The sequence below is a fragment of the Ranitomeya variabilis genome, chromosome 7 (genome assembly GCF_051348905.1).
Source record: "Ranitomeya variabilis isolate aRanVar5 chromosome 7, aRanVar5.hap1, whole genome shotgun sequence".
NCBI lineage: Eukaryota > Metazoa > Chordata > Amphibia > Anura > Dendrobatidae > Ranitomeya > Ranitomeya variabilis.
In genome coordinates, this window is record NC_135238.1 from 162,575,627 (window position 1) to 162,589,897 (window position 14,271).

General features: G+C 44.8%; 1 protein-coding gene across 2 annotated transcripts in view; it reads right to left on the minus strand.

Moving 5' to 3' along the window:
• The window catches only part of ITGB2 (integrin subunit beta 2), a 179,742-nt gene that overhangs the window by 64,209 nt on the left and 101,262 nt on the right, over positions 1-14,271 (minus strand). For both annotated transcript variants that reach the window (XM_077272157.1, XM_077272156.1), the window contains exons 6-7: positions 13,359-13,600; positions 11,949-12,104 (exon numbers count right to left, since the gene is read on the minus strand). In XM_077272157.1, the coding sequence (XP_077128272.1) occupies positions 11,949-12,104; positions 13,359-13,600 (398 nt within the window). The remainder of the gene's footprint in view (positions 1-11,948; positions 12,105-13,358; positions 13,601-14,271) is intronic.

A 14,271-nucleotide genomic window follows, 5' to 3' on the forward strand; every position in this document is an offset into this window, starting at 1 on the left:
TCAAGGTGCTCAAAACCACATTCAAGAAGTTTATTAACCCTTCAGATGTTTCACAACAGCAGAAGCAACATGTAAGGAAAAAATGAACATTTAACTTTTTAGTCACAAAAATGATTTTTAGCAACAATTTTTTTATTTTCCCAAGGGTAAAAGGAGAAACTGGACCACGAAAGTTGTTGTCCAATTTGTCCTGAGTACGCTGATACCTCATATGTGGGGGTAAACCACTGTTTTGGGGCACGGCAGGGCTCGGAAGGGAAGGAGCGCCATTTGACTTTTTGAATGAAAAGTTGGCTCCAATCTTTAGCGGACACCATGTCGCGTTTGGAGAGCCCCCGTGTGCCTAAACATTGGAGCTCCCCCACAAGTGACCCCATTTTGGAAACTAAACACCCCAAGGAACTTATGTAGATGCATAGTGAGCACTTTAAACCCCCAGGTGCTTCACAAATTGATCCGTAAAAATGAAAAAGTACTTTTTTTTCACAAAAAAATTCTTTTAGCCTCAATTTTTTGATTTTTACATGGGCAACAGGATAAAATGGATCGTAAAATTTGTTGGAAAATTTCTCCTAAGTACACCGATACCTCATATGTGGTTACAAACCACTGTTTGGGTGCACGGCAAGGCTCGGAAGGGAAGGAGCGCCATTTGACTTTTTGAATGAAAAATTATCTCCATCGTTAGCGGACACCATGTCGCGTTTGGAGAGCCCCTATGTGCCTAAACATTGGAGCTCCCCCACAAGTGACCCCATTTTGGAAACTAGACCCCCCAAGGAACTTATCTAGATGCATAGTGAGCACTTTAAACCCCCAAGTGCTTCACAGAAGTTTATAACGCAGAGCCGTGAAAATAAAAAATAATTTTTCTTTCCTCAAAAATGATTTTTTAGCCCGGAATTTTTTATTTTCCCAAGGGTAACAGGAGAAATTGGACCCCAAATGTTGTTGTCCAGTTTGTCCTGAGTACGCTAATACCCGAAATGTGGGGGTAAACCACTGTTTGGGCGCACGGCAGGGCTCGGAAGGGAAGGCACGCCATTTGGCTTTTTGAATGGCAAATTAGCTCCAATCATTAGCGGACACCATGTCACGTTTGGAGAGCCCCTGTGTGCCTAAACATTGGAGCTCCCGCACAAGTGACCCCATTTTGGAAAATAGACCTCCCACGGAACTAATCTAGATGTGTGGTTAGCACTTTGAACCCCCAAGTGCTTCATAGAAGTTTATAAGGCAGAGCCATAAAAATTAAAAATAATTTTTCTTTTCTCAAAAATAATTATTTAGCCAGGAGTTTTTTTAATTTTCCCAAGGGTAACAGGAGAAATTTGACCCCAAGACTTGTTGTCCAGTTTCTCCTGAGTACACTGATACCCCATATGTGGGGGTAAACCACTGTTTGGGCACATGTCAGGGTTCGGAAGGAAAGTAGTGACGTTTTGAAATGCAGACTTTGATGGAATGCTCTGTGGGCATCATGTTGCGTTTGCAGAGCCCCTGATGTGCCTAAACAGTAGAAACTCCCCACAAGTGACCCCATTTTGGAAACTAGACCCCCAAAGGAACTTATCTAGATGTGTGGTGAGCACTTTGAACCCCAAGTGCTTCACAGAAGTTTATAACGCAGGGCCGTGAAAATAATAAATACGTTTTCTTTCCTCAAAAATAATTTTTTAGCCGAGAATTTTTTAATTTTCCCAAAGGTAACAGGAAAAATTGGACCCCAAAATTTGTTGTCCTGTTTCTCCTGAGTACGCTGGTACCCCATATGTGGGGGTAAACCACTGTTTGGGCACACGTCGGGGCTCGGAAGGGAGAGAGCACCATTTGACTTTTTCAACGCAAGATTGGCTGGAATCAATGGTGGCGCCATGTTGCGTTTGGAGACCCCCTGATGTGCCTAAACAGTGGAAATCCCTCAATTCTAACTCCAACACTAACCCCAACACACCCCTAACCCTAATCCCAACCCTAACCACAACCCTAACCCCAACACACCCCTAACCCTAGTCTTAACCCTAATTCCTAACCTAACCCTAAGGCTATGTGCCCACGTTGCGAATTTGTGTGCGGATTTTTCCGCACCGTTTTTGAAAAATCTGCAGGTAAAATGCACTGTGCTTTACCTGCGGATTTATCGCGGATTTCCAGTGTTTTTTGTGTGAATTTCACCTGCGGATTCCTATTATGGAGCAGGTGTAAAACGCTGCGGAATCCGCACAAAGAATTAACATGCTGCAGAAAATACAAAGCAGCGGATTTGGTTTTCCATAGGTTTACGTGGTACTGTAAACATGATGGAAAACTGCTATGAATCCGCAGCCACCAATCCGCTGCGGATCCGCAGCCAATCCACACCGTGTGCACATAGCCTAATTCTAACCCTAATTCCAACCCTAGCCCTAATTCTAACCCTAACCCTAATTGTAACCCTAACCCTAACTGCAACCCTAACCCTAATTCTAACCCTAATTCTAACCCTAACCCTAAGTGCAACCCTAACCCTAAGTGCAACCCTAGCCCTAAGTGCAACCATAGCCCTAAGTGCAACCCTAACCCCAAGTGCAACCCTAACCCTAAGTGCAACCCTAAGTGCAACCCTAACCCTAAGTGCAACCCTAAGTGCAACCCTAGCCCTAAGTGCAACCCTAGCCTAAGTGCAACCCTAACCCTAAGTGCAACCCTAACCCTAAGTGCAACCCTAACCCTAAGTGCAACCCTAAGCGCAACCCTATCCCTAAGTGCAACCCTAAGCCTAAGTGCAACCCTAAGCCTAAGTGCAACCCTAACCCTAAGTGCAACCCTAACCCTACCCCTAACCCTAGTTCTAACCCTAATCCTAACGGAAAAACAAAAATAAATATATTTTCTGTATTTTATTATTGTTCCTACCTATGGGGGTGATAAAGGGGAGGGGGTTTATTTACTATTTTTTTTATTTTGATTGCTGTGATAGAACCTAAATGCACAGGGAACGAATCTGCTGGCCGGCAGATTCTGCGGGCGCACTGCGCATGCGTCCCCCATTTTCCAAGATGGTGGCACCCATGCGAGAAGACCGAGGACACTGGGACTAGGTAAGTATGGGGGGGTGCGATCGGACAGCGGGGGGGGCAGAGGGGAGGACGGGGGAGGGTCGGAGGGGAGAGGAAGGCGCTTAGGACAGGACAGAGGGGTAGGGAACACTGACGGCGGCTGCAGATCGCCGCCGTCAGTTGGTGGGCGGCCAGGGCTATTGCAGCATCGGCCATGGCTAGATTGTAATATTTCACCAATTTTCATAAGGGAAATATTACAGATTGCTCTGATTGGCTGTTTCACTTTCATCAGCCAATCAGAGCGATCGTAGTCATGGGGGGGCGAATCCACCCCCCCCCCCGGGCTGAAGTACCACTCCCACTGTTCCTGTAGGTCGGGTGAAATTGGAGTTAACCCTTTCACCTGGCCTGCAGGGACGCGATCATTCTGTGACACAGCATATGCGTCACAGGTCGGATTGGCACCGACTTTCAGGCCGGCGTCACACTGGCGAGTTTTACGGACGTAAGAGCGCAGAAAATACGTCCGTAAAACTCGCCAAATAAAAGGCATAATTATTCTCAATGGGGCTGCTCCTATCAGCCGTATATTACGGTTCAGTATTATACGGCTTTCTACGGCCGTACAAAATCGCAGCATGCTGCGTTTGTCAGCGTATTGCGCAAAAAAATCGCCAATGAAAGTCTATGGGGCGAGAAAAATACGGATTCCACACGGACCAGCAGTGTGACTTGCGAGAAATACGCAGCGGTGTTAGTGAAAAGTCGGTAATTCAATTGCCGGCTTTTCATTTCTCCTTCCCAAACCCGACATGATATGAGACATGGTTTACATACAGTAAACCATCTCATATCCCCTTTTTTTTTGCATATTCCACACTACTAATGTTAGTAGTGTGTATGTGCAAAATGTGGGCGCTGTAGCTGCTAAAATAAAGGGTTAAATGGCGGAAAAAATTGGCGTGGGCTCCCGCGCAATTTTCTCCGACAGAGCGGTAAAGCCAGTGACTGACAGCAGATATTAATAGCCAGGAGAGGGTCCATGGTTATTGGCCCCCCCGTGGCTAAAAACATCTGCCCCCAGCCACCCCAGAAAAGGCACATCTGGAAGATGCGCCTATTCTGGCACTTGGCCACTCTCTTCCCACTCCCGTGTAGCGGTGGGATATGGGGTAATGAAGGGTTAATGCCACCTTTCTATTGTAAGGTGACATTAAGCCAGATTAATAATGGAGAAGCGTCAATTATGACACCTATCCATTATTAATCCATTTGTCTGAAAGGGTTAAAAAACACACACACACATTATTAAAAAGTATTTTAATGAAAGAAACACACAGGTTGTTTTAATAATTTATTGCTCTCTCAATCCATCAGGAACACCCTCGCTTGGCAAAATAATAAACGCACAAGATACATACCCTCAGATGAACCGTCACATCCCACGAGGTAATCCATCTGAAGGGGTTAAAATATTTTACAGGCACGAGCCCTGCTAATGCAGCTGTGTGCTTGTGCCTGTAATCCCCGGCGAATGAAGGAAATGTAGGTCAATAACCTATAGTTACCTTCATTCGCGGTGATGCGCCCTCTACTGGATGTCCTCATATGACCTGGAGTGTGGGAAAAAGTTCCCAGGCTGCAGTTCATGAGGACATCCACCAGAGGGCGCCTCACCGCGACTCAATGTAAGTATAGATCACTCAGATTTCCTTCATTCCCCGGGGATTACAACCACGAGCGAGTGCTTTAGCGCAGCTCATGGCTGTAATATTAGTTAACCCCTTCAGATGGATTACCTCGTGGGACGTGACAGGACATCCGAAGGTATGTATATTGTGTGTTTATTATTTTGCCAAGCGAGGGTGTTCCTGATGGATTGAGAGAGCAATAAATTATTAAAACAACCTGTGTGTTTCTTTCATTAAAATACTTTTTAATCATGTGTGTGTGTGTTTTTTAACCCTTTCAGACAAATGGATTAATAATGGATAGGTGACATAATTGACGCCTCTCCATTATTAATCTGGCTTAATGTCACCTTACAATAGCAAGGTGGCATTAACCCTTCATTACCCCATATCCCACCGCTACACGGGAGTGGGAAGAGAGTGGCCAAGTGCCAGAATAGGCGCATCTTCCAGATGTGCCTTTTCTGGGGTGGCTGGGGGCAGATGTTTTTAGCCACGGGGGGGCCAATAACCATGGACCCTCTCCTGGCTATTAATATCTGCCCTCAGTCACTGGCTTTACCACTCTGGCGGAGAAAATTGCGCGGGAGCCCACGCCAATTTTTTCCGCCATTTAACCCTTTATTTTAGCAGCTACAGCGCCCACATTTTGCACATACACACTACTAACATTAGTAGTGTGGAATATGCAAAAAAAATGGGGATATGAGATGGTTTACTGTATGTAAACCATGTCTTATATCATGTCGGGTTTGGGAAGGAGAAATGAAAAGCCGGCAATTGAATTACCGGCTTTTGACATATATCGCGCTGAATGAAATATAAATACAGAATATATATATACACTCACTGGCCACTTTATTAGGTACACCTGTCCAACTTCTTGTTAACACTTAATTTCTAATCAGCCAATCACATGGCGGCAACTCAGTGCATTTAGGCATGTAGACATGGTCAAGACAATCTCCTGCAGTTCAAACCGAGCATCAGTATGGGGAAGAAAGGTGATTTGAGTGCCTTTGAACGTGGCATGGTTGTTGGTGCCAGAAGGGCTGGTCTGAGTATTTCAGAAACTGCTGATCTACTGGGATTTTCACGCACAACCATCTCTAGGGTTTACAGAGAATGGTCCGAAAAAGAAAAAAAATCCAGTGAGCGGCAGTTCTGTGGGCGGAAATGCCTTGTTGATGCCAGAGGTCAGAGGAGAATGGGCAGACTGGTTCGAGCTGATAGAAAGGCAACAGAGACTCAAATCGCCACCCGTTACAACCAAGGTAGGCCTAAGAGCATCTCTGAACGCACAGTGCGTCGAACTTTGAGGCAGATGGGCTACAGCAGCAGAAGACCACACCGGGTACCACTCCTTTCAGCTAAGAACAGGAAACTGAGGCTACAATTTGTACAAGCTCATCGAAATTGGACAGTAGAAGATTGGAAAAACGTTGCTTGGTCTGATGAGTCTCGATTTCTGCTGCGACATTCGGATGGTAGGGTCAGAATTTGGCGTAAACAACATGAAAGCATGGATCCATCCTGCCTTGTATGGAGCATCTTTGGGATGTGCAGCCGACAAATCTGCGGCAACTGTGTGATGCCATCATGTCAATATGGACCAAAATCTCTGAGGAATGCTTCCAGCACCTTGTTGAATCTATGCCACGAAGAATTGAGGCAGTTCTGAAGGCAAAAGGGGGTCCAACCCGTTACTAGCATGGTGTACCTAATAAAGTGGCCGGTGAGTGTATATGTGTGTGTCTCAATGACATATATGTATATATAGACTGTATATATGTTTTACCGAACATTTGAGCACATAAATCCATTAGATGTCAGTTTTGCAAGCCTGCGAGAAAATCTCGCAGTACGAATGCCATACGGATTACATACGGAGGATGCCATGCGCAAAATACGCTGACACACCCTGACTACGGATCACTATTTTGGGAACATTTCTCCGTATTACGGCCGTAAAAAACGGACCGTATTGGCTTACGCTGAGTGTGACGCCGGCCTCATAACGCATACGCTGTGTCACAGGTCGGGAAGGGGTTAATATATATATATATATATATATATATATATATATATATATATATATATACACATCATATATATTATTACTAATTACTAATGTGTTATATTTTATCCCTTTTTCTGCAAGGACCACAAGAACCTGTTTAACGATTTTGTACAAGAGGCGCAAATCACTATCAGGAGACTCAAGGCGAGAACTTCCCGAGCTTCTTGTAATGCTCAGTTACATAATATGCATAGATTTTCATATAACCCTATTTGTATGAGATCAGGAATAGGGCTAAGTGGTAATAGATACATGAGGGCTCCAATAAATAAGACAATTAGATTGTGATGCTTTATGGGAACAATGTATTTCTAATTTAGGCGACCTAAATGGCCAATCCATAGGACAGTGATATCTAATTGCCACAGCACCAATGCTATATAAATTATTATTATTATTATTATTTATTTATATAGCACTATTGATTCCATGGTGCTGTACATGAGAAGGGGTTACATACAAATTACAGATATCACTTACGGTAAGCAAACTAACAATGACAGACTGATACAGAGGGGTGACGACCCTGCCCTTGCGGGTTTACATTCAACAGGATGGTGGGGAAGGAGACAATAGGTTGGGGGTTGTAGGAGCTCCGGTGTTGGTGAGACGGTAGCTTTAGTAGTGGTGAGGAGGCAGCAGGGTCAGTGCAGGCTGTAAGCTTTCTTGAAGAGGTGGGTTTTCATGTTCTGTCTGAACAATCCGAGGATGGTTGATAGTTGGACGTGTTGGGGCAAAGAATTCCAGAGGATGGGGGATATTCGGGAGAAGTCTTGGAGGCGGATGGGTGAGGAGCAAATAAGTGTGGAGGAGAGAAAGAGGTCTTGGGAGGACCAGAGATTACGTGAGGGAAGATATCAGGAGATTAGTTCAGAGATATATGGAGGAGATAGGTTATGGATGGCTTTGTAGGTTAGTATAAGTCATTTGAACTGGATACGCTGAGGGAATGGGAGCCAGTGAAGAGATTTGCAGAGGGGGGAAGCAGAGGAGTAGCGAGGAGAGAGATGAATTAGTCGGGCAGCAGAGTTGAGGATGGACTGGAGAGGTGCAAGGGTGTTAGCAGGGAGGCCGCAGAAAAGGATGTTGCAGTAGTCAAGGCGGGAGATGAGGGCATGCACAAGCATTTTAGTAGATTGACAGTTGAGGAAAGAACGGATTCTGGAGATATTTTTGAGTTGGAGGCGACAGGAGGTGGAAAGAGCTTGGATGTGCGGTTTGAAGGACAGGTCAGAGTCAAGGGTTACTCCGAGGCAGCGGACTTCCGGTACGGGGGAAAGCGTGATGCCATTAATAGTGATAGATAGGTCAGGTAAGGAAGATCTATGAGATGGTGGAAAGATGATGAGTTCAGATTTGTCCACATTGAGTTTGAGGAAGCGAGAGGAGAAGAAGGAGGATATGGCTGATAGACACTCTGGGATTCTGGACAGCAGAGCGGTGATGTCTGGGCCAGAGAGGTAGATCTGAGTGTCATCAGCATAAAAGTGGTACTGGAATCCATGGGACTTTATGAGTTGTCCCAGGCCAAGTGTATAGATTGAGAAGAGTAGGGGTCCTAGAACAGAGCCTTGGGGGACTCCAACAGAGAGAGGGTGGGATGAGGAGGTAGTGTGGGAGTGGGAGACGCTGAATGTGATGTTGCAAAGGTACGAGGCGATCCAGGATAGGGCGAGGTAATGCCAAAGGAGGAGAGGATCTGTAGTAGGAGGCAGTGGTCAACTGTGTCGAAAGCAGAGGACAGGTCTAGAAGGAGGAGTACAGAGTATTGTCTGTTAGCTTTGGCTGTAAGTAGTTCATTAGTAATTTTGGTCAGGGCTGTCTTAGTTGAGTGATGGGGCAGAAACCAGATTGTAGATTGTCAAAGAGCAAGTTAGATGAGAGGTGGGAGGAAAGTTCAGCTTGGACGTGCTGCTCCAGGAGTTGGGAAGCAAATGGGAGCAGTGATATTGGGCGATAGGCGATAGCTGGACATAGCAGTTGGATCAAGGGTTGTTTATTTAAGGGTAGGCGTGATTGTGGCATGTTTGAAAGCAGAAGGAAAGGTGCCAGAAGTTAGTGATAGGTTGAAGAGTTGGGTTAGGGATGGGATGAGAGTGGTGGTGAGGTTGGGGAGGAGGTGGGATGGGGTCGAGCGCACAGGTGGTGAGGTGTGATTTAGAGAGGAGACAGTTAACCCCCCCTTCAGTGATGTTGGATAGGGAGGTTATGGGGTTTGGGCATTGGTCTGGCATACGAAGGGGTTGTGGTGGTTGAACAATGAAGATTTGCCTTGTTTGGTCAATCTTATTTTTAAAGTGTGTGGCAAAGTCCTCAGCAGAGAGGAGGGAGGTTGGAGGGGGCAGTGGGGGGCAGAGGAGGGAGTTAAAGGTTTTGAATAACTGTTTGGGGTTGTAGGATAGAAAAAAAAAAGAGGGTTGTGAAGTAGGCCTGTTTAGCAGAGGTGAGAGCAGATTTAAGATGCTACTAAATTTATAGGACTAGGTAAAGGATCAGGTGAGAGGGATTGTGGGACCTGATTGGTGATAAATTAGCAATTGACCAACACCCCGGGGAATATTACATGATCAAAGGCACTGAGCCTGGCTACAACCATATGCTCTAACACCTCCTTGCACAAGATAATATCTCCTGTGACCCCAGCATGGATGTGCAGCAGTAAGTATTTAATACAATACAACAAATGAATTTAGCAAACATTCAGCAGGCACCTTAAAGGAATTGTTGCAGGATGGTAGGCAGCAGATGACAGCAAGCAGAGATAGAATGAAGGGGATACAATGCTCTTCATTCACTGGTGATTGAACCACCCTCCCAAACTAGACATCCAGAAGTGAATATCAACTTCAAAGTTCTTGAAATTACATTTATCTCATCAATCATTCATCATTAAAGTGAAATTATGTGCTCACCATCATAGCAAAGGTGGCTCTGCTATTTAAAGAGAACCTGTCTCCAGGTTTTTGCTACCCCATCTGAGGCAACCATGATGTAAAGACAAAGACCTTGATTTCAGTTATGTGTCTGTAAGGGGGTGTATTATGTTCTTGCATTTCTTTCTCGTCAGTACCATATGTTATAGTGTATGTTTATGAATAATGTAATGTTTTACCTTTGACTACTGCTATTGTGTATGTTTCATAATGTACGTATTTATTACTGCTGCTTTGTATTAGAAGAAGTTCATTGTTTGTCATACGGAAAGTGTAGTACTCAAGTTTAGCCACAAGATGGGGTACATTATAGTTTCACATATAGCACTGTAAATAATTAATATAGAAGTGGTCACTGTGGATAAGACAGGAGGACTTCCTGGTTATAGTTAGTCGCTCCAGGGTGCCCAAACCGCCTGCACGGGTTTAAGTGCCCGGGACGATAGCAGTGACCATGCAACGTTAATTAAGAGAGAAGCCCAGCCATCCCCAGCACCAGGCCTGTACAGCAGTAGGCCAGAACATCAGCAGGACAGGAAGCTTAAGACAGAAGCAGTGACAGAACGGGGACTCAGGTGGCTCCATAGTGTGGCAACTTATCGCATGGGCTGATACCCTCAGATCTGGGGTGATATGGCTGAGGGAACTCTCAGATGCAGTGAGTTTGGACCAGGAGGACGCTGTGTCACCGCAAGAGACAGTACAGATGGGCAGGTCGCTCGCCAAGTGGTAACTCACTTCGGAGTCTGATACTCTCATGTCTGGGGCGAAACAGACTAAGGAAGGTCTAACTGTAGCAGAGCTGAACAGGGAGGACGCTGAGGAACCATGTGAGATGGTCTAACCCGGGTACGTGCTCTGTGACAGAGAGAGAAGTGCAGGGAAAGAGGAATAAATGTGCAATGTGAAACCTGTTACGAATGCTGTGAAGAATATGGATGTGCTGCGTAAAGAAAACAGTAAAGTTGTTCATTTGAAAGTTGAAATGGACTGTGTCTCTATTTGTGTGGAGCTGTCTTTAGGGAGCCTACAGCAGAGCAGATAAGGCCCTGATGGCGTAGAAAGTGGAGCCACAGGTATGCAAAGTAATGGACACTATTTTCATGTGATGGGAGGCCAGAGCACAAATGCCCCGGTGTCCTCGGCCATGACTACGGCCCTGGCTCTCCCTCACATGTCACTTACTGATCTGCATTTTTTATAAAGTTGTTATCTCTGTTGCATTTCTAGCAGTTCTCTGAATGCTGAGCTCTATAAAACTCCACCCACACTACTGATTGGCTGCTTTTTCTGTACACTGTGCATAGGCAGAAAACAGGCAATTAGTGCTGGTGGCAGAGTTTTAAAGAGCTCATGAATATGGAGGATTACATGGCAACAGGTTCACTATTCCCCTAGTGACAATCGTCTTCTGAGAAAAAAATTATTTTATCAAAACTTGTCACGGATGTGTCAGATGCTGCAGACTGTTGCACTGCATCTGTCTGCAGAAGTTCTCAGTAGTTGGCTTTGCAGACAAATGGCCACCTCCCCCTGTGCTAATGGCCACACCTGGACCTGGGTGTTGATATTCTTCCTGCTTGCTGCTGGAAAGTGCAAGTGATATTTTCTATTTGCACTTCCCTGTTGCGGCTTGGAGCTATTGCAGTTGGCTATCTTCCTCCTTGGTGTTGCTAGAGGACATCTGTGTTTCTCTCTGAGTCTTCTCAAGCTAAATGTTCCCTTGTTTTGTGTACCCTAGCTGTCTTTAGTGGTAGTGGAGATCGACTAGCGCCCATCCTGTCAAGGGCTTATCGCCAGGGTCAGGCAGAGGTTAGGTATCCTGCTCAGCGATAGGTGCGGAACCTATATAGTGACAATAGGACAGACAGGGTGAAATTAGATCTGTCTAGGGGGTCTCCACTCCCTCCTTCCCTAGTGTTTGTTTCCCCTTCCCCTATCCCTTTGTGTTGCACTTAGTCTGTCCCACACTGTGCGTGACAAAACTACAGCAAGCAACCTAGTAAGATTTACATCCCTGGTGTCAGGGTCTCTGTCTCTACATTATGCTGCTCTCAGATTAGGTGGAAAAAACCTTATGACCGATTCCCTTTAAGAATTCATTATCAACAATCTTGAGCAGTTTTCTTTCAAATAATCTATTTATAAAAGACAATTCATAATGTAAATGATACAAATCAGAGATTATGGTAAATCCACTTACAAACTCATTAGATTTCTTGTACATGTTGTCTTCCAAATGACATAATCCATTATTGGGGGTCAGAATGGCTGCAAGTTTCCCATCTCCAGCAATATGAAAGCCATCATCTGTAGCATATACCAAGAGCCTTGTGACATTCCTCCATCCAATCTTGTCCTGTGCAATGTCAAACATTTGCAATTATTTGCTATTATTATTTTAAATAAGGGATCAATCTAACAACAACCTGCAGAGTTTAGGGGAATATTGTATCCCTTGTAGATGTCCTCTGCCTCCACTAGATCTGCCATTTCCTGTATACCGTCTATTCCGGCTGTGCAGTCTGCTGTATATCACCAGCCTATGTCTGATGGCGAAAGGGGTTCTCCCATTTCAGATATTTTTAGCCCATTGGCTCAGCGACATAAAAAATAGCAAACTGATATTTACTTAAACTCCCCAGGTCCAACACTGCCTCTCCACTATTGCTCTGGTCATTTTTGATCAGCTGCAGTGGGGACTTCACGTCGACAGCGCTCCAGTCAATCATTACGTTTAATACCTGGCTACTGCACTGTAGATGTGACATAACCACTGCAGCTGATCAACAAGAAGGAGCAGAGTATGGCGGAGAGGCAACACTGGACCTGGGGAAGGTAAGAAAGGCAGGTTTCACAAATACATGAAACATCGTCTTTGCTCATATCGAAATACCCGTCCATCCGCAAGTCTCCTGACCCGGGGTAAACTACCTCATATGCTGTGTGCCTATACACAGTTCTGGGATATATTAAGAGAAGCATAGAGCCTAGATCATGTGAAGAGATTATCCTCCTCTACTCCTCCTTGGTCAGACCTCATCTGGAATACTGTGTCCAGGTCTGGGCACCACATTTAAAAAAAGACATCGAAAAACTGGAGCAAGCTCAAAGAAGAGCTACCAGGATGGAGAGCAGGCTGCAAACTATGTGCTACAAGGAAAGGTCAAAGGATCTGGGAATGCTGAGCTTGCAAAAATGAAGACTAAGAGGAGATTTAATAGCTGTCTATAAATATCTGAAGGGCTGTCACATTGTAGAGGAATCATCCTTATTCTCATTTGCGCATGGAAACATGAGAAGCGATGGAATGAAACTGAAAGGGAGAAGAAACAGATTAGATATTAGAGAAGCTTTTTGACAGTGATGGTGATCAATGAGTGGAACAAGCTGCCACAAGAGGCAGTGAGTTCTCCTTCAATGGAAGTCTTCAAACAGAGGCTGGACAGACATCTGAGATGGTTTAGTGAATCCTGCATTGAGCAGGGGGTTGGACACGATGACCCTGGAGGTCCCTCCCAACTCTAACATTCTAGGATTCTATTGGTCAGGAGATTCGGCGGCATGATTAATTCCACTTAATTATGTATCAATGAGTAAATATCCATCTCACCCCACAAACTGCCACTTGCATCATTGCATCCAGTCCACCTTCGGGGGAATCCAAGTTTCCAGATATCAACTGCATCCCAACTTGATCTCTAAATTTGTCTCCATCTCCCGTGAGGTTGAGGATATGCTTGAAAGAGAATGGTGGCTGACAAGGTGCACTTTTATTTGTACAAGGGTGCTTCAGTTGCTCTGGATGTGTGCTTACAAATGGAAGCACGGTCTTGTCCACAAAGGAGCCAAAACCTGAATCGTTTAAAAGATGGACACAAATAAATATCCTCTGAAAAGTTGATTACCAAGATTCCTTTTTATAGAGACTCAGAGGAGTATAAACTGCAATATTGTATACATATACACAACAGTATGGCCCTGGTGATAGCTGCCGGTGAAGTTCCAGATCTTCTACGTGCCGACTAATTGGAGCCTTTACTGACAGTTAATACCATGCAATTCTGTATGGAGAGGCATCTTAGGAGGTGATAACCACTACGAGATGTCTTTACAGCAAAGGTTCAACTGCAGTGACCGTAAGAATACACACTAGCATTTAGTAAGTCAGGGCTCACTAGAAAAAACGTATAAACCGTATAATAAAAATAATATTATTGAATAGGCCGATTATTGATATAATTTATGAAAAAGTATTTCCCTTTTCTACCGGACAACCTCCACTTAATAAATTAAAGGTGTTGACTAGAATGATTTTTTTTTTTATTATGGGCCTAAAAGCCTATAAACTAACAGGCAGGTAGTTGCTAAGAGCTGTCACTGACTGCTTCTGCGAGCGGTTCACGTGCTTCAGGTCAACAGAGCAGCTTTTCTTCTTCCACTCTGCTCTGTTGATGGTGCGTGACTGATGATTGACAGCCGGCTCCTGCTGTTAGGCAGCGGGAGCCATCTTTTTCCTTTTTAAT